Raw genomic sequence first — 26,071 nt, 5'->3', positions numbered from 1 at the left:
ATTCTGAATCGAAAGCATTCCGTTGAAGATGCATCAGGATGTCTTCAGTTAAATGTATTCATGCAAAAAAATACCAGATCCGTTTTTCTTGGTGACACGGGAGAGATGGATCGGGAATTTCAATGCATTTGTCAGACAGATCCGCATCTGGATCAGTCTACAAATGATATCAGTTTGCATACGGATTTCGGGAATCTCACAACGCAAGTGTGAAAGTACCCTAAGAGGAATGGGGGCATTGCTATTACACCCAGAGGCTCAGCATTCTCTGCAACTGCTGTGCCCACTGTACTTTAATTGATAGGGCAAGGCAGTGAAAACATCATAATGCTTAGCCATGTCAATCAAAGTGAAGATGGTGTGGCAGTTGCAGAGAGAGTTGAGTTTCAAGGTGTAATGGCAATGCAATGTCCCCATTGTTCCTAGAGGTTCATATGCATATATTAAAACTTTTTTTATTTTTCTCAGCAATGCGGACACATATGAACATAGGACCAACACAGATGCCTTCAGCTGCCAAGTGCACATGTAATAGGTCAGCCAGTGTCATAGGTACAAATCTGGTGACAGATGCCATTTAATTCTGCATATTCTCTTATAGTAACTGTAGAAATTTGCAAGCTTCTCAGTGCATAGGTAGAAAGTCCCAAAGTCTCTCAGTATTATCTGGCTGTGTATTAACCCTTTCCACAGTACAGTGTAGATATAATGTATTAACAGTGCAAATGAACAGAATACGTTACAATAAACATATAATATGCAGTTCAACAATATAAGACAGTATAAGTATAAAGAACAGCATAAATCATAGTGCTCCCTTCCAAGTGCACTAAAATAGTGAATTGATGGCTTTGCATACAATAGGAGCAAATGTTCACAGTCCAAAGTACTCTTGCTCCAGGGCAGTACACATGTGTATGGGGTTTCTCCATCCTCATACTGGTGCATTGGAAAATTTCACTTATTTCATGCAGAAAACGTGACTGTTAGCCCTGGTGAATCTCATGACTAATCCTCATACAGATCCATGGAAAACTGAAGACAACAGCACACCCCATGGATGACCCATGGATTTCTGCCAAAGCAAAAAAAAAACTGGTCAAATTTTATGAGCATAGACCAAGATTTACTAATCCTGTAGATGGTGTAAGCTTAGACAGGCTGCCTAGATCTGCACCAGATGTATCACAGGGGCTCAGGCTGGACGATATATCTGGTGCAGGGATAAACTCTATACCAACCTACTTTGAGACACATTTTTACTGCAGAATTGCGGTGCAAACTTCTGCATGCCTAGTTGCACCATTTTATGCCACCTTTTCAACAGATTTTTGGCGCAGACGCATAGTCATTCTGGGCCATAGTCGGTAGGTGAGAATTTTAAGAGACTTGCAAATGCTCCTAATACAGACTACAGTTCACCAGACTCCTCCTGGTGCCTGGACTGGGCCTTTCTCTAAAGGCAGGCAGCAGGAATCAAGTTGACGCCAGAGCTTTTTGGTGCTAGGCTCTTAGCATTGACACCATCTCCATAGTGTTGGATGTTGTCTACTTTTGTTCTCTTACCGTTGTGATTCTGGTGTGTGTATGTGGAAATGGACATGGAAGGAAGATTGTGAGCTAAACCCATGAAAAGATGCTCGGTACAGCACTGCGGTGTGTGACGCTATACAAATTACACGTTCATGCAGAGGGCAGCATAAGGCAGCACATGTAGTGCCTACAACTCAGTAGTACAGAACCAGAAGGACTCTGTGTGCCACCATGCGTGTGGCAAAGTAGCACATTTGATCACTCCATACAGGATCCAACCTACCCCCATTGGTGAATGAGAACAAATACCTACAGTACATATAATACTCAGGCACAGTGAAGACATTTTGCCTCAATAAAGAAATGTGGTTTAAAGTGGAACACTCAAGAGGACCAGAGCGCGGTGGTAAGAAGGACGACACTATTCCCATAATTAGATTTCTTAGAAATGTAATGAAGTGCGATCTGTAGTACTTTCTGATTTTCTCGTGCTGAGCCACCCAGACCCTGAGGTTATCTGTTCTCTACCCATCCACAGTGCATAAAATGCAGTGTTAGCCACAGCAATTTGCACGTTCTATTACTCTAGATAACACAGATCACATGATTGCAGATTACCGCCATCCCATTCATTGAATATAGTGACGTTATCTCTTGTAAGGTTTGTGCAGCTTGAAATGGAAAAGGTATTTTTATCCCTTATTAGAATGCGTTCAGGACCTGAAAATCTATCCATTATGTGCGTGCCTCGTGTGAAAAAGTATTGGTGCTACTGAACTAAAAAAAAGATTTACAGGATATACAGGAATACCTGCTCCCTCATAGCTGATCATTTTATATAATTTTTTGCCTTCTCACCATAAATATTTTTGTTGATAGTTTACAAAAATGTACCTTCCTCTCCTGTGCTTGCATCCCTGCACTGTCATCTTGCCCGGGCTGCAGCCAGTGACATATTGTTTGGTTGCAGAGGTGATGTTCCTTATAACACTGCTACAGCCAATCACTGGCCTCAGCAGTGCATGTCACAATTGGGGACAACCAAAGGACATCAAGGGGACATTTTATATGGATGTTCATTGTTCTCAGATGGGTGTGTCTACATTATAAGCATCCTGGGTATATAATCTAGCATACTTAACCTTATGATTGATTAGTCATATATTTGGTAGTTGGTTTCCATCTCTCTTGGGATTTTCAAAGTGTTTTTTTTACTGAGGACCTATCCTCTGGATAGGTCATCAGTATCTGTTCAGTGGGGTCTGCCACCTGAGGCCCCCACTGAGAAGCTGTTTAAGGAGGAAGTGGCACTCTCAGTAACACCGCGGCCTTCTCCTGCTTTTCCTAGGCTGTGTGATGTCACATTCATTGCCACATCGCCTTGGCACACCTCTGCCCCATTGAAGTAAATGGAGCTTAGCTGCGATACCAAGAATAGCCGCTATACAATGTACAGTACTGTGTCTGATAAGCCGAGAGAAGGCTGCGGCACTACTGCAAGCGCCAGTGCCTTCTTAAACAGTTGATCGGCGGTGGTTCCGGGTGTCAGACCCCCACCAATCAGACCCCCACCAATCAGATAGGTAATCAGTAAAAAAAAAAAAAAAAACACTTGGAAAACCACTTTAAACTTCTTATAGTCCACAAATGTTCTAAAAAAAAATCAAAAAAAAAATCAAAAGCCAAACCCTATAAATGAGTTGCAAACGAGATACACTGCCCTGAGCATTGTACTATGGACAGCTTATGACTTCATTCCAGTCTCTGCCAAATTAGATCTGTCTGCATTTCTCCTGAGCATACAGAACAGGTCTGGAAGGTCTCTGCTCTGTCTCTAATGAGGTAAGAGTTAGGCCTAGTTGACACAAACGTTTTTTTTGCGAGTGTACGGGCCGTTTTTTGGTGTTCCGTATACGGTCCATATACGGAACCATTCATTTCAATGGTTTGCAGAAAAACTGAATGTATGCATTCCGTTTCCGTATTTCCGTTCCGTTTGGTCCTATATTTGGCCGCAAATTACGTTCCGTGGCTCCATTCAAGTCAATGGGTCCGCAAAAAAAAAGGAACACATACGGAAATGCATCCGTATGTCTTCCGTATCCGTTCCGTTTTTTCTGAATCGTCTATTGAAAAACGGACCGCAAAAAACTATAAAAGCCATACGTTCGTGTGAACTAGGCCTTAGTTGTGAAACGGTGGACATCTCAGATTCTGTGAGGGTTTACCACTGAGGTTGTGTTAATACACAGCATTGGCATATCTAGCCATTTAATTGCCATAATGTCCTGGAGATCCTCACATTATACAGTGAGATCTGTCCATCAAAACAAATTGTGCTTCCTTGTCTATCTGCAGAATTTGTAGGCATTTCTATTAAAGCACCAGGGGGCCAGTACTTAGAACAGTAGAGTTTGGGTTGGTGCAGTTGCCTCATATTTTCTATATTTTTTCGCCCTCTGGAGCAGCTGGCAGGTAATGCTCTTGATCCAAGCCATAGATCCAGAAAAGAGAAGCCATCTTTGTAGCGTAAGAAGGCTAAAACCGTGGAAGTGGCATACCCTGGGCAGGATCTGACTGTAGGCACAAGGAGCATGAGTTTGTAGGAAACTTTCCATATTTTCAGTGTTTTTTTAGTTTTTTCCCACTTCTTTAAGATAAAAGGCAACAATTGAGATACTCTGGAGGTCTTCAATGAAACCTTAGGGCTTTATACTAAATCTACTTTTTTCATAAATTAGGCTAATAATGATTGTGACAAATATGTCAAAATCGTGTTAATCTCACGTGCTTTCCTTTTTTTGCAGCAGTCCTAAAAGTAGGAAGATAGGTCCGTGATTCCTATAGTCCAAATTAAAATAATAGAAATATTAGGTCCGCGCTGAACTTTTAAAATCGAAGCTTGCACAAAAACTACTAATTCCTCAGGTGGCTTCTTCGCTTGATCCTCTTTCAAATATCACCACCCTTTCAATCTCTATACCGACCAGCACCAAGCTTGTTCATTTCATCCAGAGTATACAGATCGACCAACGATATCCTTTTTCCATACACCCCTTGAAAAAGGAAACTAACATAGATCAGACCCGTGGGTAAAAGTACTTTATTATACTCACAAGGTTTTCTCTTTCAACATCACATATACAATTGTATGAAAGAAGATCAAGCGAAGAAGCCACCTGAGGAATTAGTAGTTTTTGTGCAAGCTTCTATTTTAAAAGTTCAGCGCGGACCTAATACTTCTATTTTAATAATAATTGTGATTCCACCTGCCAATCTGAATTTGAGGACAATATGCATTAAATTCTGCTTGCTATGATTTATAGAGCCTAAAATTAGAACTGTGGTCTCCCTACGTTCCTGCCTGATTATGAAGAACAGCTGGGTGGAGGATTTAGACTGTTCTGTAACGGTAGAATAAAAAGATAAAGCTGAAACAGATGCCTGTGATTTAATGAAAGCCGGACCGCAGGTTTTACCGTTCAGACTTTGAAGTACAAACTGTCTAATTGAAGACTTGTATCCCAGTCTGAACATATTAATCTCTGAGTCAAAAGCAAAGATCTGCTAAGGAGCATATTTCCATTGATTCTCTGATAAGTTTTTGGAAGGTAACAGGCCGTTCAGTTTTCTGAGCTTCTAATTAATGAGACCAGGCTTGGTTTCCCAAGAAAGAACATTACAGTACCCACGTTTGTACTTGTACTTTTATTTAGCTCGTTTGCGGCTGAGCAGTCCATTTCAACCTGTCCTGATATTACTGCTCCTGGATTATATTCAGCTCCCAAACATTAAAGCGTACCTCTAGTGAAAAATAAAAACTTCACTGTGCTCTTAGATCCTCATATATAGTACCTCTGTGGGGGCTTTGCCTTTAACTGCCATGTTACAGATATAATGGAGCTGCAGACCTCTCACTATTTCTACTTGCCTGTAAACTCACCTAACTCTTGCCACTCACACAGCAGAATCTGTGCCAAGGCTGCTGTAATCACAGGACTAGAATGTTCCCTGTATAGACCCACAAAAACCTGTTTTCGTTCTTTGCCACACAAAGGCTTTTCTGGGACAAATTTGATACAGATTCCACAACAGTTTTATTGCAAACAACACGCCTGATCATTGTCTCCGTCGTTCACCGGACATCAAGGGCACCCCAATTGATACCAGGCAGGAGCCCCAATACCAGGGTGTACCCCAATAGAAGAAAGGGTGCACCCTCCAATCATTGCAGGGTCTTAGGGGGTGCAAGAGGGGAGATCACCACTTGTGTGATCTGTGAGTGCTACCACCAGTGTCGGACTGGAATGCCTTGGGCCCACCAGTAAAATTTGTTCTGGGGGCCCATTGTACAGCTACATGCAAATATAACCTGCTTACACAGAGGCAGGCAGCAGCAAGACCCTAATAATGACTGAATATGGGTGTAGTGACTTTGAGAAGGTGTGTCCCCAAGGAAAGGGTATACTGGCTGTCCTGCCTCTGTACCTTTAAATAATCTCTGCCATCCAATATATCTCTAAAAATAAACTAGTTTGTTAAATTACCCAGTTTTTAGAGGCTGGTTGGGATGCTGTACTCTGCAGTAAGTCTACTGTCACTTGTGTAGGGGACTAGGGGCCCACCTTGCTCATAGCCCTGCCTGGGAATTGCCGTTCTCCTGTGGGCCAGTCCGAGCCTGACTACCACTCCCATAGTCCACGCACTCCCCAGGCTGCCCATTGCACTACCATTAATTAATGCTGAGAGCAGCAGATCGTTAGGTACTTGGCCATTGACGTGTGGAGGGCTAGATCGGAGCACCGGAAAATTTCATTGTAGGGTCTACAGCCAGTACACTTCTGGTTGCAGCATGAGGTCAGATATCCACAAGTGACCACAACTCCTTTCAGCTATTCTTTATGCTGCACGTAACCAGACCACAACTTTCATGGATGATGAGGGTGTTTCACAAAACATTTACAAATGTGTGTCTATCAGACAGATCTGTCAAGTGAGAGCATATAAATCTAGTTTGATTTATCTGATTTATAATTCATAAGTTCTATTACAGCACAATGTTCACTGGTAGATGGGAGCACGGATCCTTCATGCATTATTTATGGGGAAAGAAATCTCTAGGAATGTGGCTTTTGTAAATTGACGTAATTATCTCTCTGCCTATAAAATTGTATTTTACTTTACAATTAGGATTAATGTTTAAGAAACTTGACGTAACCCTTCTTAACTAGCCGTTATTTTTGGTCGTCTTGTGTTTCTATCCTGAATGTCTTCCCCCATTATGCTTTACAATTGAAGAAAGTTTATTAAAACCAGTGCAAGGGAAAAGTGGAGTAATGATGCCAACCATTCAGCGTGCTGCTTTTATTTCCCAATAGGCCTCTACAAAAAGGAAATGTGGAAGTTGACTAGTTGCTACAGGCAACTGCTCTACTTTTTACTTATTTTGATTCATTTCCAGTACTGTATGTCCTTAGGTTTACTTTGACTAAGCTTAAAGGGACTGTCTCACAAAAATGTTCTATATTTTATAAACCAGCACCTGGATCTGAATACTTTTGCAATTGCATGCAATTAAATTTTTTGTATAGCCTATGAGTTATTCAATAAAATGTATCTGTATAGCGCCACCTGCTGTTCATTATTTTCTTAGTTCTCTGTCCACCTTGCTGAGTTGGACGATGATGCTCAGTTCCATCTGACACCTGTCACCAGCTGGATCTTCTCTTAGAAGCTGTGATAGTTACAGGGAAATCGCTGCAGCATAAAGGGCACATCTCCTGGGAAAGAATACGCACCTTGAGCTGTGATAGGGAGTGAGCTGCTGCACAAAGGACATGTCCCTTAGGACTCATGCCCACGACCGTATGGCGGGTCTGCAATACACAGGGCACCGGCCGTGTGCATTCGGCATCACAGATGCGGACCCATTCACTTGAAGTGCTTCCGTGGGGTTCCGTTCCGTGCTTCAGTTCCGCAAAAAAGTAGTGCATGGGTCCGCGATCCGCATGCAGCTGCCCCACGGTCATGCAAATTGCGGTCCGCAGCACGGGCACTGAGCGCTTATGCTTGTGGGCATGAGCCCTTAAGATGATAGCTTGAAATAAATCTAGGAGAGAAATAAATGGGGAAATCTCTGGATCCATTTGAGGTACAGGGCTGGTTCTCGATTTGTTAGAAAGAGATGGTCATGTACTTTGATATTTTACATTAATTATGGCATAACCATATTTGAATAAAAGTGTGAACCAATCCTTTAGGAAATTATACTCTTCCTCTCCCCGCATCACTGAAATATTTGCACTTTTCTAATGCAATGTGAGACCACAATCAATGTGTTATCTGGGGACTTTTCTATTCAATGGTAGTGTTCTTTCATTCCTGAGATATAGAGGGGGCAGTTACGTATTAAGTGTACGGCAATACCATCCAAAACGTGTGGATGAACATGTGGGGCACTGTTTTTGGAAGAAAGCAGCTGCAACCTTCAAACTGTATAGTGAGTGGAGGAGGAGAGTGGTAGTTGTGGCTCTGATGGTGGTCACGGTGGCTACGGTGGCAATCCCCACTCTTGCAGGGCTCCCTAGGACCGTGCAGTGACCCTGGTATTGGGGCTGCTGCCTGGTGATGATTGGGTGGCCTTTGGTGTTGGATGTTTTGCCAGGTACAAGGCAGGACTGGTGGACGATGGAGACAATGATCAGGCCTATTGTTTGCAATAAGTAAAGTCTCTCTTTACTAAGTTGATGATGGGCATTGTAGTACAAATAGCAGCAAAATGCAGTTCTACAGTAAGGGCTCGTGCACACGAACGTATTTTCATTCCGTGCCCGTTCAGTTTTTTTTTGCGGACTGTATACGGAACTATTCATTTCAATGGGTCCTCAAAAAAAACGGAGGATACTATGTGTGCATTTAGTTTCCGCATTTCTGTTGCACAAAAAAATAGAGCATGTCCTATTATTGTCTGCATTACGGACAAGGATAGGACTGTTCTATTATGAGCCAGCTGTTCCGTTCCACAAAATACGGAATGCACACATATGTCATCCGTATTTTTTTGCGGACCGCAAAATACATATGGTCGTGTGCATAAGCCCTAATTCACAGTGCAATATTCTCTCAATAGCAGCGTATGGACAGCAACAACGATGGTGGTTATAGTACTCCTCTCTAAAGACAATTTGCAGTCTTTCAGCAGAACTACAGACATGAAATACGTTTCTTGTGAAGTCATTTTGCAATTTTGGGTGCTGAACTGAGATACGGGTGGACAATCCCTCTCCAAGTGTAGAGGGGGTGCTATTGCAAATAATATTCTTTTCCACAGCAGCAAAGCCTTTCTGCCATAAACAAGCACGATACCATGCTGTCTGAGTCCAATGCACCACCTTGTGAGTTCTAGACCTTCTCAGATGTCTGGTCTCTCTTCCTCTCAGGAGTACTTTGGTATTGTGTCTGCTTTCTGGGAACTTGAAGGCTCAGAGACCGAGGTTCTCTGAACTTGGGCCTAGTTGAGTAGAAGCAGTGTTTCCCAACCAGTGTAGCCAAAGACTGTCCAGGCATGCTGGGAGTTGTAGTTTTGCAACAGCTGGAGGCACACTGGTTGGGAAACATGGCTCTAGGCTACTTTAGACTAGGCTCCCTCAATACTAACTAGTCGGAGGGGGGGGGGGGGGGGAGACCTAGTCAATTTCCTAGTAACTTAACACAATTTGCCAAGTTCCACAGTGCCATTAAGTGCATGTACATAAGAAATCACAACATTTAACTCAATAAATATTGCATTATAAGGGTTATCCCATCTTGTACATTGGGGGAAATATCCTTGCAATGTGCCCCCAAATGTATGAGATGACACAATGCCTTTAACTCTGTAATAAGTAATGAACCCTTTGCAGTAGTCCTTCTGGGGTACTGCACCTGCTATGACTCATTATATATTCAGGCCATGCCTACATAATTTTGGTGGAATCGGGGCACATTATACCGTCAATTGCCACTCCCTGCAGGAAAAAATTTAACAAGTAGAGGAAAAGTAATCAAAATCCTCTCCCTACATGGATAGAAAACGCTAGACAACGTTAATTTCAAGTGTTCGCTTTCAGTTACTTTCAACCAACCAAGTAAGCAGCATGTCGTAATAAAATACTCACAGGGGTTTTATCAAAGTCTAGACATCTCATCTCCCCACCACCACGTCCTCTAATCTTTTCTTCATTAGCAATTGAGCTGCTTATTATGCACAATTACCATGTGAAATTATAAGTATAGTTGGTCTCATTAAACAATTTGACCAGTCTGGGGATTATGCACATATTACATGGTAGACACCATTGAGGACTCGCTAACTAAAGAGATGCCATCTGTGAGACGCCTTGTTTGACGTTTGTTGCCTTTTTGGATGTCATTTTTTGAAAATGGGTAACCCGGATCTTTCCCCTTAGGGTATGTTCACACGGCAGCTTTTGAAACTCTGCCTACGTAATTCAGTGCAGTGTTTCAACTTTCTTTTTTTAACTAATGGGTACCGTATTTATCGGCGTATAACACGCACTTTTTCCCCCTGAAAATAGGGGGCAAATGATGTATGCGTGTTATACGCCGATATAATGTTAAGAAGCCATGTTTTTACATACCGAATGTATAACATTAAGACGGCGCAGCGCCTGCCGCAGCTCCCTCCTCATGCGCCGCCTGTCCCAGCTCCCTCTGTCATGCGGCGCCTGCCCCAGCTCACTCTGTCATGCGCCGCTTGCCTGTTCATTCATAAAGTGAGATAAGCAGGCAGGCGGCGCATGAGGAGGGAGCTGGGGCAGGCGGCGCATGAGGAGGGAGCTGGGGCAGGCAGCGCATCAGGAGGGAGCTGAGACAGGCGGCGCATGACCGAGGGAGATGCCGGTCTGCGCCGTCTTAATGTTATACCTCCGGTACTACAGTAAGTACCGTACAATTAGATATAGAGTCAGATTGAATGTTTAACAGTTGCAGGGCCCGGTGTATTAGAATAGAGTCACTGCACCGGGCCCCGCCATGAGTGTTCCCGCCTCCTCTCTCCACACATATCCATCTGATGGGGGATCTGTAGATGACACTTATGGGGTCTGTGGATGACATAAGTGTCATCCACAGAGCCCCATAAGTGTCATCCTTTTACATTATTTACCTTATAAGTGGTATTAATATTAATAAAAAAAAGTTCTGAGCTACCCTTTTTTTCCTGAAATTTCCCTCTTAAAATGAAGGTGCGTGTTATACGCCTGTGCGTGTTATACGCCGATAAATACGGTATTTACTTCAGTACAAAAACGCACAGAAAACACACAAACAACACGCGGGCACGTATGGAACACTTTTTTTGGCGCTTCCTATTCATTTCAATGGGAGATTCAGCGTGGATTCTGCCCCAAAATAGGGCATGCTGCTTTTTTTTCCACGTGGAAAAAAAGGCAAGTGACTCTTCCTATTGAAATGAATGGGAGGCTGATTTGAGGCATTTTATGTTCAGCTGACTTTAAGGCAGAAACGCTCCAAAATCAGTAGATAGAGGAAAAAATGCCCACACAGTAATGTCTATAAGGCTACATGCGCACAAACTTATTTTGTTTCCATGTCCGCATCAGTATGTCCTTTCCGTAGCCCCGCAAAAAAAAATAGAACATGTCCTATTCTTGTCCATTTTGCGGACAAGGATAGGCATTGTTACAATGGATCCGGGGGAAAAATAAAATAAAAAATGACATACGGACGTCGTCTGCTACAATGTAACAATGTATAAAGATGGATATAAAGTTACAGTGCAAAAACCGACCCTAGCCAAACTGTGAGCAATAACTGGATACGTGAACCTCATCCTTAGATGTAATTGGGAAGGCAGCAGAGACGGTCGCACGTCAACATATGTTTCGGCAACTTGTAGCTTCATCAGGAGTTTCAGGGAATCTGTCCCTATATGTCCAGCATATTATGGTGAAAGATCCACCTAAATATGGATGCTGCTGGTCTTTTGGTGGACATCATCCTTAGTGGCTGCAGAGGGATCCTCGCCAGTAAGCAGGGTATTCATTCCTCTGCAGCTTTTTCTCTGCTTGTGCACTGACATCTTTGGCTTCTCTCTACTTGGCAATGAAAAAAATCCAAGATCCAGAGAGTACTGTAAAATATTAATGGGGAGATCTATCAAGACTGGCGCTTTGTGTGCTGCCAGAGGATGCAGACTGGCGCTTTCTCTGCTGCCAGAGGATGCAGACTGGCGCTTTCTCTGCTGCCAGAGGATGCAGACTGGCGCTTTCTCTGCTGCCAGAGGATGCAGACTGGCGCTTTCTCTGCTGCCAGAGGATGCAGACTGGCGCTTTCTCTGCTGCCAGAGGATGCAGACTGGCGCTTTCTCTGCTGCCAGAGGATGCAGACTGGCGCTTTCTCTGCTGCCAGAGGATGCAGACTGGCGCTTTCTCTGCTGCCAGAGGATGCAGACTGGCGCTTTCTCTGCTGCCAGAGGATGCAGACTGGCGCTTTCTCTGCTGCCAGAGGATGCAGACTGGCGCTTTCTCTGCTGCCAGAGGATGCAGACTGGCGCTTTCTCTGCTGCCAGAGGATGCAGACTGGCGCTTTCTCTGCTGCCAGAGGATGCAGACTGGCGCTTTCTCTGCTGCCAGAGGATGCAGACTGGCGCTTTCTCTGCTGCCAGAGGATGCAGACTGGCGCTTTCTCTGCTGCCAGAGGATGCAGACTGGCGCTTTCTCTGCTGCCAGAGGATGCAGACTGGCGCTTTCTCTGCTGCCAGAGGATGCAGACTGGCGCTTTCTCTGCTGCCAGAGGATGCAGACTGGCGCTTTCTCTGCTGCCAGAGGATGCAGACTGGCGCTTTCTCTGCTGCCAGAGGATGCAGACTGGCGCTTTCTCTGCTGCCAGAGGATGCAGACTGGCGCTTTCTCTGCTGCCAGAGGATGCAGACTGGCGCTTTGTGTGCTGCCAGAGGATGCAGACTGGCGCTTTGTGTGCTGCCAGAGGATGCAGACTGGCGCTTTGTGTGCTGCCAGAGGATGCAGACTGGCGCTTTGTGTGCTGCCAGAGGATGCAGACTGGCGCTTTGTGTGCTGCCAGAGGATGCAGACTGGCGCTTTGTGTGCGGCCAGAGGATGCAGACTGGCGCTTTGTGTGCGGCCAGAGGATGCAGACTGGCGCTTTGTGTGCTGCCAGAGGATGCAGACTGGCGCTTTGTGTGCTGCCAGAGGATGCAGACTGGCGCTTTGTGTGCTGCCAGAGGATGCAGACTGGCGCTTTGTGTGCTGCCAGAGGATGCAGACTGGCGCTTTGTGTGCGGCCAGAGGATGCAGACTGGCGCTTTGTGTGCTGCCAGAGGATGCAGACTGGCGCTTTGTGTGCTGCCAGAGGATGCAGACTGGCGCTTTGTGTGCTGCCAGAGGATGCAGACTGGCGCTTTGTCCCCTGTGTTGCCAGAGGATGCGCCGAATATATGACGATACCCTCCCATCCCCCATAGGGTATTGTTTATAGTAGCTAATAGAAAATAGAAGTCCCCATGTTTTCCAATTAAGGATACAGCTGCACAGCTTCTCCCCACCGGCTTGATTGACCGGTCTCTCCCTATATAATACAAAGCCAGGGACAGTGAAGCCAGAGGGAAACTACCCGGCGGACACTTCTCCCTAGATGACACACCATAGTGCAAATCGTAGTTCTTTGTTCTGAGGGAGCCTGTTGGTATTTCATCCTGCCTTTAGTTCAAGCAGCATGAAACTGCAGATAGGTTTCCTTTAAAACCTGATTTCACCAACTAATGTTTGTTTCGCGCCCCTGGAGAGATGCCGTCTAGCATAGGTTGGCTGTATCAACAAGCACCAGAAGACTGCATGTCCATTCTTCCAATGGTCCCTCTTTCTTCTATGTTTGCCCCTGCTTCTACTCACTTTTCATTCCCTTTATCGTCCTACTTTACCTATAGATTTTTCTTGCTCTTCTAGTTTACAACTATGCAGAAATCGGTAGTTTCTTTAGATCTTTTGCATCAAGAATATATATATTTTTTATTATTCATCTTTACTGTATATTTTACCCTATTCACTTACCGCATAAAACCATCTCCGGTTTTTTCCCCTCATTATACACCCTGTGACCTGCCTATCCTGAATGGAGAATACTTCCAACTTTTTAATAATTGTATGAATTCCCTGCTGATCCCATTTCACCTTTTAGTCCGATCCTGGCTCTATGGGTGAATGATAACAAAATGACTTTGCATGGCAGCTGCCTATTAATTAGATGATATTGCTGCCTGTGCATAAATGCCAGAGAAGAGTATAGAAATATGAAATTATTTGTCTCCTTGGAGAGAACACCCTGTGCTGCAAAACAGACCACACCGCCGTATAATAATCAACTCTGGGCGACATTCGCAAGGAAAATAAAAACTACAATAAAATAATCTTGTGCATAGTGCTGCAGTACCGAATGAGTGTGTAATTTGTTAAGTCACAGCGCACCCTAGTGGTAGAATTATCTCATATTCTCTGCATGTCATTATAGCAGATTGTCGACTGAATGGTATTGTAGATGCCTGGTGGTGTTATTTCCAATAGCCTGCCCTTGGGTTCATTCTTTCATTGCAGCGCATCAACCACAGAAAACTGCACAGATGTGCACTGCAATATTGTATGGCTCCAGAATCACATTGTCATACATCAAATTTTATGTACTTTTGTCAGATGCACAATCATTAAAAAAAAAAATCAAATCAAGGTGTAAAGTAAAGAAAAAAAAAACATTTTTGAAGGTTTTATTATTTTGCTGGCAGCAATGAAAATGAGAAAATCCCTTTCAAAGTGGTCCACCAAAGTCTCATGCCCCGGCCAGATAGTTGTACTTCAGACACTAATCCTTTTCACTTTGCATTACAGAGTAAGACAGAAGAGGAGACGGAGTCAGGAGAAGAACCTAGCCCCAATAAACGTCACAGTCGCTCCTTGATGGGAAGCTTTTCCAAGCGCAAGGTGAATGTGACACTAATGTCATGCGATGCTGAATATCACTCCCTATACACTGGAGCAGACTTGTTACTTTGTACCATCTCGTATTGTTGGTTTCCTATGAGATATTGAGAAAACATTGAGATTGCCTGAGATTTCTTTATGAAGCAGCTGTGGCAATGTCCTGAGGAGCCAAAGGAGCTGTGGCAATGTCCTGAGTGCCAAAGGAGCACATGGCCTAGCATATATATCCACTTATGGCCCTTCAGTCATACATATGGTCTCCTATTGCTACCCCAATGCAAATGGTTTTGAATAAATATGACTTTTTGTGACTACAGCTCCTATGTAGATTTAGGTGTCTGCATAATTACAAACTAAATCAGTGTACAGCCTGATCCTGCAGTTAAGTGTTACACAACATACAGTACAGACCATAAGTTTGGACACACCTTCTCATTCAAAGAGTATTCTTTATTTTCATGACTATGAAAATTGTAGATTCACACTGAAGGCATCAAAACTATGAATTAACACATGTGGAATTATATACATAACAAAAAAGTGTGAAACAACTGAAAATATGTCATATTCTAGGTTCTTCAAAGTAGCCACCTTTTGCTTTGATGGCTGCTTTGCACACTCTTGGCATTCTCTTGATGAGCTTCAAGAGGTAGTCACCTGAAATGGTCTTCCAACAGTCTTGAAGGAGTTCCCAGAGATGCTTAGCACTTGTTTGCCCTTTTGCCTTCACTCTGCTGTCCAGCTCACCCCAAACCATCTCGATTGGGTTCAGGTCCGGTGACTGTGGAGGCCAGGTCATCTGGCGCAGCACCCCATCACTCTCCTTCATGGTCAAATAGCCCTTACACAGCCTGGAGGTGTGTTTGGGGTCATTGTCCTGTTGAAAAATAAATGATGGTCCAACTAAACGCAAACCGGATGGAATAGCATGCCGCTGCAAGATGCTGTGGTAGCCATGCTGGTTCAGTATGCCTTCAGTTTTGAATAAATCCCCAACAGTGTCACCAGCAAAGCACCCCCACACCATCACACCTCCTCCTCCATGCTTCACGGTGGGAACCAGGCATGAAGAGTCCATCCGTTCATCTTTTCTGCGTCGCACAAAGGCACGGTGGTTGGAACCAAAGATCTCAAATTTGGACTCATCAGACCAAAGCACAGATTTCCACTGGTCTAATGTCCATTCATTGTGTTCTTTAGCCCAAACAAGTCTCTTCTGCTTGTTGCCTGTCCTTAGCAGTGGTTTCCTAGTAGATATTCTACCATGAAGGCCTGATTCACACAGTCTCCTCTTAACAGTTGTTCTAGAGATGTGTCTGCTGCTAGAACTCTGTGTGGCATTGACTTGGTCTCTAATCTGAGCTGCTGTTAACCTGCGATTTCTGAGGCTGGTGACTCGAATGAACTTATCCTCCGCAGCAGAGGTGACTCTTGGTCTTCCTTTCCTGGGACGGTCCACATATGAGCCAGTTTCTTTGTAGCGCTTAATGGTTTTTGTGACTGCACTTGGGGACACTTTCAAAGTTGTCCCAATTTTTTGGACTGACTGACCTTCATTTCTTAAAGTAATGATGGCCACTCGTTTTTCTTTACTTAGCTGCTTTTTTCTTGCCATAATACAAATTCTAACAGTCTATTCAGTAGGACTATCAGCTGTGTATCCACCTGACTTCTCCACAACGCAACTGATGGTCCCAACCCCATTTATAAGGCAAGAAATCCCACTTATTAAACCTGACAGGGCCCACCTGTGAAGTAAAAACTATTTCAGGTGACTACCTCTTGAAGCTCATCAAAAGAATGCCAAGAGTGTGCAAAGCAGTAATCAAAGCAAAAGGTGGCTACTTTGAAGAACCTAGAATATGACATATTTTCAGTTGTTTTACACTTTTTTGTTATGTATATAATTCCACATGTGTTAATTCATAGTTTTGATGCCTTCAGTGTGAATCTACAATTTTCATAGTCATGAAAATAAAGAAAACTCTTTGAATGAGAAGGTGTGTCCAAACTTTTGGTCTGTACTGTATATCTTTGTGTTAGTGGGAGGACACATGGAAAAAAGGCATGACTGTAGGATCAGACTACACAAGGCTTGTTTGTAGTCTTCAGCCATGGGGACACACAGGTCTGCACAGGAGCCTGGATTTTAAACAAGGCAGTTTGTAGCATTGGTTCTGTGGCAAGCTCCTGAGGAGCCGGAGCAGAGGATGGAAGTGCTAGGAGCCCTGATGAGTCGTTGTTCACTGGGGTTTGGCGCACTGAAAAGGTGGTGGGAAAGCATCCGGCAGACATAGAACATCAAATGTTTTTCTTTACTGAGTGCAAAGGATGAATTGCAGTACATCCAGTTGTCATCCGTACAAGGTGCGATGTCTCTATCCCCAGATGATGAGATATGGTGGCAGGCAAGATAGCAGACAATATCAATCTAGAGTAGTCCTTCTCTTTCTTCTGACTATAGGTGTCTACTTGTGTAATGCAGGCTTTTGCATGTTCTTATCCTGAACTGTGAATATGGGTGTCTTAACTTGTTATCCCCTCACCTGCAGTGAAATCTGTGTAGCTGTAGTTTTGAGGACTCTCCTGACTTTGTAGGCTGTATGATGACTTTGCTTGCAGTTATTTTGTGGCCTTGGACCCTGCGGTCTTCCTTGGGGTAGTAGTCCTCACAGATGAGCTGTTTTCATAGTCCCAGGACCCTTGGAGTGGGAGAAGATAGACTTGTTCCCTCATTCCAGGCTTGCTCAGCTAACTCTGGAACTCCCCCTCTTGGTAGGAAACAGGACCAGACCACTCCCAGCAAGAGAGGAATAGTGGAATAGAAAATGTTTGTGACTATCGCATCGCAGTTGCAGCATGTCGCATTGATACACCATTGACCGTCATTACAGCAGCAACAAGTCGAGGGAGAAATGTTGCTGTTTAGACGTACCTTTTTTTTGTCATCCCACACATGTCGCTGAGTAGCTCTAGCCTAATGCCAGCTATACCTTATCATTCCTGAAGATACAGTAGATACATAACGTGACATTTACACTATCTGGGGTATTGTACTTCATATGTTTGTTTTAGATGATGTGAAGCAATACAAAAATGGTTGCAAAGGTAAATACAGGTTTAACCAAATCATGTCAGTGGATTTCTATGTTAACTTCATCCATTCTGGAAACATGTAAACCAAGCATTAGAAATAATAGGACTCGGAGCGCACATACAGTATGTTATATTGCAATTATCTTCTCTCCGACCTTTAGAAAAAAGGAGCCCGGATTAAAAAGAGCTCAAGTTTGGAAGAAGGAGATGACAGTCTAGACCGGCAAGGAAGCATTGCACGGCCCTCTGTACATTACAGCAGGTATTATGTTGTTTCTGCTCTTATTTTTTTCTTAACAGCTCAGATTTGTTCTGCTTAACTGATTCTTCAATTTATTTTGTAGAATAAACCGGCAGAAGAAGACCATGAAACTCTCAAGAGCATTGTCAGATCTGGTGAAGTACACAAAGTCAGTGGGTATCCACGATGTGGAAACAGAAAGTAAGTTAAAGTGATTGAATTTCCTGTCTTGCATTTGGATTTTTTGTGTTTTATTCTGTTACTTAGCTTTTTTTGATCTCATCAAGAGAAGCCCATTTCATATGCCTTACTAGGACATCCTAAAGGGGGTATCGTGCTTGGGACCCCCCCTTCCTCCATTCATGAGCCATGCCGCCTCTCACTTTAGTGGACCTTGCCATTAATAGTGTAATACTATAGAATATACATATTTGGCTAGCCACAGCAGTGAGTGTAGACTCGCTTTTTTTCATGAACCTTTCCGACCTCTAAGTAACCTGAAATTCATAAATGTGGATATCCAAACAGTGTTGATATTCAGGCTGGAGCTTTCAGCTAATAGCTCGTCTGTCATAGAATTTTATGTTTCATGTAACCTCCTCGTGATGTCCTTGTATTCCCCTTACACTTGTTATAAATCTGACAACAATGACTTTCTCCCAACAACCGGTTTTAAGAAAAAGCTTGCATGTGACATAAAGTAGAAATCTGCTGATTAAATGCTTGCAGAAAATGAAAACTGCATACAGACAAACAAGACGCAGACCAGGCCTTTATATATCCGCACGGTGAGAGTCGAGTAGCGGATGGGAATGGTAGTTGAAGGTGGCTGTCACGCAAGTTATGTGGGAGGGAACACCACACCGACAACAGGAGGGAAGAGAAAAGGAACTAGGCCTCAAATCTAGGGAAAGGGAAACGGACACCACCTATATAAACCCTAATCCTGGGCCTGACTCCTATCCATATGAACAGACCTTGAGGGTAGAAATGTTCATACACAGGAACCTGAGACTCTGGAAACCCTGAATTTCCCTGAAATAGTGTCTGGGCTTGAGACAACCTGTTCCTTCCAAAATGAAAGAACAAGGGTCTCCCTGAGGCCTAGTAACAAGGTAGGTTGCCCTTGATGTTAGGTAGATGGGTGGAAAGCAAGACTTACTGGTGATGCAGGCAATGCAATGCTGGCAGGAGTACAGGTTAGTGTTGAGCGAATCAAATTCCAGAAAAAGTGGAATTTGATTTTAATTTCAAGGGAAATTTGACTTGCCACGAAGCCGTATTTCCTTGTGTTTCTGGATAACAAATCGATTTTCCCTGAATAGTGGTAATAAAAATAAATCCTACTTACCTCATCCATTTGAGCGGGAACAGACGGATCAAATGGATGAGGGTAAGTATTATATTATTTTTTTTACACTGTAATATTAATGTTGGATACAATGTTGGGCAGCAGCGCAATCGCCATTCCCTGTCATTGCACCCACTACTTCAAAGAAATGCGCTTCGTGACAAAATAATGTCACAAAGCGAATTTTTTTGTAAAATTAGGCAAAGCAGCTGAATCGAATTTTTCAATACTTTGCTCATCTCTAGTGCAGGTGTTGGGTGCAGGGCAACAAGGAGGGCAGTGTAAGATAACAAGTTCAACAAGCTTTACTGAGGTATACTTACACTTTTGAGGATAAGTCCAGTTTTTCAAAATACATGCACAGATAGCAGGGTGTCTATCCTTCAACAGTTAGCTAGTCCATTGTAAAGGTTAATGCCTGAAGCAATTAACCCTTTCCACAAGCAGCAAAGTCCCAAACCATAGACAGGTATTACCTTTGTTTTCACTCATGGTCTTATGGTCCTAAACAGTTTATAGATTCACCTTTAGGGCTCATGCACACGAACGTATTTTCTTTTCGCCTCCGTTCCATATTTTTATTTTTTTTTGTCCTATTATTGTCCGCAAATCGCGGTCCGAGGCACCATTCAAGTCAATAGGTTCGCAAAAAATACGGAACACACACAGAACACATCTGTATGTCATCTGTATTTTGTGGATCCATACTGTAGAAATGCTATGACCAGCCCATATATTCCTCATCTGTTTGGTGATTAATAAGTTACGGTTTCCGTTCCCGATCCGCAAAAAACGGATTGCATACGGATATGTTTTGTTGAATAACGGAAGGGGACTTAAACCAGAGGGAAAAAAAGCATCAGATATGGGACAACGAATCCATGAAAAACGGACCACAAAACACCAACGGTCATGTGCATGAGCCCTTACACTTGCAAAGGTTAGTAATTTTAGACAATCTCCCCAAAGGTTGTGTGTATGGGAGAGTAAGGAGTTTACTGGTCTCCTCCGAGTTTTTCTAAGATAAGCAATGGAGGTCTTTATAATCTGCACAGTCTTCTCAAATTCAGGCAGGGGGTGCAGTCTTTCTCTTTTGCAGTCTTCTGCACTATCACACTTTTCCTGTGCAACCATAGGGCAGCCCCCTATATGATAGAATACGTTTTGTTCCTTCTCAGGTTGCTGACTCTCTCAAAATGTGGCACTACAATGCCCAGCTAGTGCAATAGGTATTTCTGCGGTTTCCACTGCGGGGCAGACGTGTGAAAGTTGGTCAGACCATCTCTAAACTATGGCAGCATATCTGAAACTTATAGTCCAACCAAATGGCAGTGAAGTCCATACCCTTAACTATAGACTTTACCTTACACTGGCTTGTATTTTTCAGCACTCTGCCCTGTAAATGGCTGCTGTGCAATCCATTAAATTCCAGTCAGCTGTTCCTCAGAGGCTGGCACTTGTCCTACAAGGCTGTTGTCTGTTGCTCCACTCTCACACACAGCCTGTCTCTCTGGCTTTCAGCCACACACTGACTCAGCAGCCTCCTAGCTAAAGGGCTGAGTCAGCCACACAGGTCACAATTACTAGGGCCTCTAACCCCGTACTTTCCTCTACACACAACCCCTAAGATACACAGTGCCTAAAGTCACATTACATTGAACTCTTATGCAGTGGGGTTCTAGTACACTGCATAACTGCATAACCAGTCTCTGGTGCACTCTTGTTCTCTACTGTCTTCTACCTCTAAGAGACCATCATAAGGCATATATTGAGCAATAATGAAAAGGCTGTAATAATTTCTGGCACAGGGACTTGGGGGCAACAATCTTTATATAAAGGCAAAGCCCATCGTAGTTCAGAATAATGTAGACAATGGGAACAATCCCTGGTAACTATACCTGGAGGTTGCAGAGCTCACTGAGGGCTTTATATCGAAACAATGGCCTAGTCTCTTACCTAGTCAATGACTCTGGCTTTGACTTTTTGTGGATGCTTAGCGTTGGGCAGTACCTCCAGCTGCATGATCTACGGCAATAGTGTTCTCCACCTCAGCAATAGGTGGAACAGTAGATGTCAACCCAGATGACTTTGGGTTAGTCGTTGTTGGTGGTTCTGGCGATGGCCTCTCTGTGAAAACTGAAACAGTTGTCGCTGGCTGCTTGGCTTCTGTTGGCTAGGTAGTAGCCTTTCTGGACGGTGCAGAGGCAGGCTTCTGGGTTCCTGCCAGGGTCACAATAGTTGCAGGAAAGTATCTGGTGGCTTCAAGGTTCTTCCTGGGCAGAGTAAGACCTTAACATTTTGGCTGGGTCACTAGGGGGTTTTCTCATACTTCAGTTAGAACAGGTAGGATTAGTTTCCTCCCTGTAGAGTACATAGCCAATTGAATTCTGAGTAGGCGGTATACAATTACCATGTCCCCAGACCTTGGTCATGGCTGAGGGAAGCGTGACTACTACACAAAGCCTATTTCCAATACAGGGACCTCTGGCATGCCTATATGCTACATATAACTGCATCAAATAGAAAACAGCAAACTAGGCCTTTGAGTGTAAGCTCTTACAGGATGTCTTCTCTCCTTCTGTCTCATATTTTGTGATGGTAATGTTTTATATTGCTTCTTTGATTGTAAAGCATTGATGACAGTGTTGCATTTACCAGTACAGAGAAATGATAATACTCCAGCTTGTATTCTAGAACAATTATAGTAATTATAACTTTCTATATTTGCTCTCCCCTTCCCAGTTTCCAGCAGCTGGCAGGTATCTTCATTTAGTGAGACAAAAGCTCATCAGATCCTTCAGCAGAAACCTGTACAGTTTCTTAGATTCAACCAACACCAGCTGTCCCGCATCTACCCTTCTTCCTACAGAGTGGACTCTAGTAACTACAACCCCCAGCCTTTCTGGAATGCTGGTTGCCAGTTAGGTAAGTTACTCAAGAACCTCAACATGCCAACATGACATAGTTTTATAGATATTTTCTATAGACAATGTTGAGCCTCCATGGCTCATGCATTGATGCCGAATGTGTGCCCCTAGTAAATGGATAGCATATAGGTTGGTTGCTCACTTAGGACTACACCTATATAGAAGAAATGTAAAGGAGTCTTTGGTTTCATGACTTTGCCATGGGTGCAGCTTAGGGTCTTTTCATACAAAATCTGTATTGTAGGTGTTTCCCCCCAGAAAAACAATGGTGGCATTGGTTAACTTGTCTCATAGGCCCCCATTATTTCAATAGTAGACTAACGCAATGTGAAATGACCCTTTGAAAGCAGGCTGTCCTTACTGGCATACCCTTTGGAAGAGCAACTCTACCCCTATACTTATCTGCCTTGCACTTGAAGTGAATTGTTCTGGTTAGTACAATATGAATTTGACTCAAAGGGCTTGAATTCTTTGGCAATCCCTTTATCCTGGCAATCCTGTATCCTGGTCAAGCTGGCAAAATGAAGCATTGCAGTATAAAGCGAAGTCAATTGGCTGTCCGTGTACTGCACAGAATTCCAATGGTCTTTTGAAGCCATTCTTACTTCAAAGGGTTCTGGCATAACTGATGTCAAAAGAAAACCAGACATATAGTCCATGACAATCCCTTTCTAACAATCAGTCCTGTACCTCACATGGGTCCAGAGATCTCCCCCACTAATAGCTCTGCTTATTTTATCTCAGGCTGGCAGCTCAGGGGATGTGTCCTTTCTGCTGCCCCTCTCCCTGTAACTGTCACAGCTTCTAACAGAAGATATGGCAGTTAAAGATTTAAAGTGTGCACTTGCGACCACCTCAGTTAGGTGGACAAGAAATAAGGAAAATAACAAACGACAAGTTTTACAGATACATTTTATTGAATAGCGCAGTGGCTATATTTAGTTTACGTGCAATTACCAAAGTATTCAGATCCAGGTGCTGGTTTGAAAAATGCATTTAATTAAAAATGAAGCATAGCCACCGGGTTATTCGATAAAATCTAAAATATGAATAGCACCACCTGCTGTTTGTTCTTTTCCTTATTTTTCCATTCCACCTCGGTAGCATCACAGATGCCACTTGCTGCATCTACTTTTAAAGGTGCCTGAACACGATGTGCACCAATTCTGCACACAAAAATGCACAAAAAACATGATAAATAGTGCAGATTTATGTGCGTTTTTGTGCTGTATTGGTGTGAATTTCATGAAGATTTTCTGCACACAAATCTGCACTATGTGGCAGCCACCCTAGAGGTTGTGACAGTTACAGGAAGAGAGCTGCTGCAGAAAGTACCCACCCCTTGGGACAGGCGCACCTCCTGAGCTGTGACAGGGAGATTTGTAGCTGAAAGAACATGCCGCCTGAGCTGTTACAGGGAGAGAGCTGCAGCAGAAGGAACATGTCCCCTAAGAAATGATATACCCCTGAGCTGACAGCTTAAAATAAACCTACCAGAGAAATTAGAGCAATGAACGAAGAGATCTTTAGATCCATGTGAGGTACAGGACTAGTTCTGGCTTTGTTAGAAATATATTGACTTGTACTATACGATGCCTGATTTCCATTTTTTACAAATATCATGGGATAACTCCTTTATGTTAGCTAATATCAAGCTGCCATTTGTGGGCCATTTTTGTTGTAATTTCAATCCACATAATACTGCATCCTGCCATACAGTGCCAAGATAATACTGCCACAGACAGCAAAATAAAACCACCACATAGAGCCCAAATAATATACAATGTTCAAATAATACTCTGTTTGCCAGACCTTAAAACAGGCCCAGGCTGATATGAGGCCTATAAATGGCTGTTCAGTAAGTGCAGTCATGTATGTCTTGCAGTGATTTAACAGATCATAGGAGTATGGGATCAGGTCATAATATATTTTTTGCTTCTTCAACAGTTGCTTTAAATTACCAGTCAGAGGGTCGAATGTTGCAGCTTAATCGAGCGAAGTTCAGCAGCAATGGGAGCTGTGGTTACTGTCTGAAGCCGAAATGCATGTGTCAAGGTGAGGAACATTATGATGTACACACAGTATGGCGGTAGACTACAGTTAGGCCTGGTAATATCACATCACATACATTTTATATAATATTTATTTGGAAAACTACATATTGAACTGTACAACTCATAGTCTATTAAGGTGTTCACTCATCCTATACAAGGTCGTGGGTATAGCTGGTGCAGGGCTTGCAGCCACAACTGGTTCCTGATGCGAGAGGGCCATCTAAGGTGGCCTGCTGGATTTACTACAACTAACGCCAGCCCTAGAGGGTGTAGACTTCATTGTTTGGTGCATCAATTGCTAATCCCATCCACCTCCTAATAAATTAGTTCCATCTCACTCCAGCACCCAAGGATCAATACTGTTGTATGGGAATGCTAGCCTTGATAAATGGCCTTCTATGTGTGAAACCAGCCTTATTCACAGGGGTGCACAATGCCACAATGAAAGCGCTCATTACCCATGGCCCTTGTGCTGCCCCCCTCTTACCCTACCTGGTGCTGCCTGAGGCGATTGCCTCACCTGGCCTCATTGGTGGTGCACCCCTGCTTATTCAGTCTCCACAGGTTTACCTACATGAGTACAAATGCAGGGTGATGGACTGAGAGTAGTCTTCGGCCTCGGGCAATAGGGAATTCATGGACCCCTTACCAGCCACCATTGCTGGAATGGTCTTGACCTGCCCATTGCCCTGCAGTGGGCAAATAAACCTGATTAACATCTGCCATATTAGCAGGAATTATTCATTACAGAAGGGTCAATATGAAGATACAAACAGGAGGATGTCACATTGTTTTACCCTCATCGTTATATTTTTTTTTAGGTGCCTTTAATCCAAATTCTGAGGACCCCCTACCAGGGCAGTTAAAGAAGCAGCTAGTTCTCAGAATAATCAGTGGACAACAGCTTCCAAAACCAAAGGATTCCATGCTGGGAGACCGTGGAGAGGTGAGCTGCTTTCTGGTTCTCCAGTTTAGGGGTTATCCTGGTAAATATAATGATGACCTATCCTCAAGATTGGTTATCATTATCACATCGGCATGGTCTGAGTCCCGACATCCCCCACTGATCAGCTGTTACAGGGAGGTCCTCGCTTGTAAACTTACAGCATAGACAGTTGTCACTTGTTTCGCTGAAGCCAATAACTGGCCACACTGGTGATGTGTCCACCAAGTGGGGACAATAGTGTACCAAACGGTGCGGAGCAGGTAAGTGTACCTTTACGCAGGAGGGTAACAAAGGGCTTATGGGCCCCAATGAAAACTTTTAGTTTGACTCCCCCATGCAACTTCTTCAGCAGCCCATCTGTGCCTTTGTAGAAGGTGACATAGGATAGACGGTGTAGCAGCACTAAAGGGTATACTGGCCTTAATGTGGTGGTGCACGCGGTGTTGGACGCCAGTCCGTAGCGTCCCTCCAAGCAGGCAACCGAAAAAGTAGTAGGACCACAGCACTCTCTTGTCTCATTAATTCCTTTATTCCATCAAATACATGCAACGTTTTGACCTAAACAGTCTTTTTCAAGCTTGAGAAAGACCGTTTAGGTCGAAACGTAGTTTGTAGAAGGTGACCCATCAATGCAGCACTAGCAGTGCATCTACGCTGGTTGGAGTCACCCACTTACCAACTGCGGCATCAACTGTGGTGAATGACAGAGGAAGGAGGCTTTCACATAAAAATGTTTTGTGTACGTTTCTATGCATGCATTTGCTTTCTGGTGTCAGCCAGTACATACATATGCCACTTAAAGGGGTTGCCTCACATCAACAAATGGCATTTATCAAACAAGGCACTTACTAATGTATTGTGATTGTCCATATTGTCTAGTGGGGGTCTGACTGCTGGGACCCCCATGATCAAG

The 26,071-nt window shown here is 43.7% G+C and overlaps 1 protein-coding gene across 1 annotated transcript in view; it reads left to right on the top strand.

Moving 5' to 3' along the window:
* The window catches only part of PLCH2 (phospholipase C eta 2), a 730,017-nt gene that overhangs the window by 641,377 nt on the left and 62,569 nt on the right, over positions 1-26,071 (top strand). Inside the window, exons 14-19 of the mRNA XM_044281842.1 lie at positions 14,451-14,543; positions 17,801-17,901; positions 17,984-18,081; positions 21,974-22,156; positions 24,106-24,213; positions 25,034-25,158. Of these exons, the coding sequence (XP_044137777.1) occupies positions 14,451-14,543; positions 17,801-17,901; positions 17,984-18,081; positions 21,974-22,156; positions 24,106-24,213; positions 25,034-25,158 (708 nt within the window). The remainder of the gene's footprint in view (positions 1-14,450; positions 14,544-17,800; positions 17,902-17,983; positions 18,082-21,973; positions 22,157-24,105; positions 24,214-25,033; positions 25,159-26,071) is intronic.

Source organism: Bufo gargarizans, chromosome 2 (assembly GCF_014858855.1).
Source record: "Bufo gargarizans isolate SCDJY-AF-19 chromosome 2, ASM1485885v1, whole genome shotgun sequence".
Taxonomy (NCBI): domain Eukaryota; kingdom Metazoa; phylum Chordata; class Amphibia; order Anura; family Bufonidae; genus Bufo; species Bufo gargarizans.
Note: the sequence above shows the minus strand (reverse complement) of the source record. Positions and strands in the feature narration are given on the sequence as shown.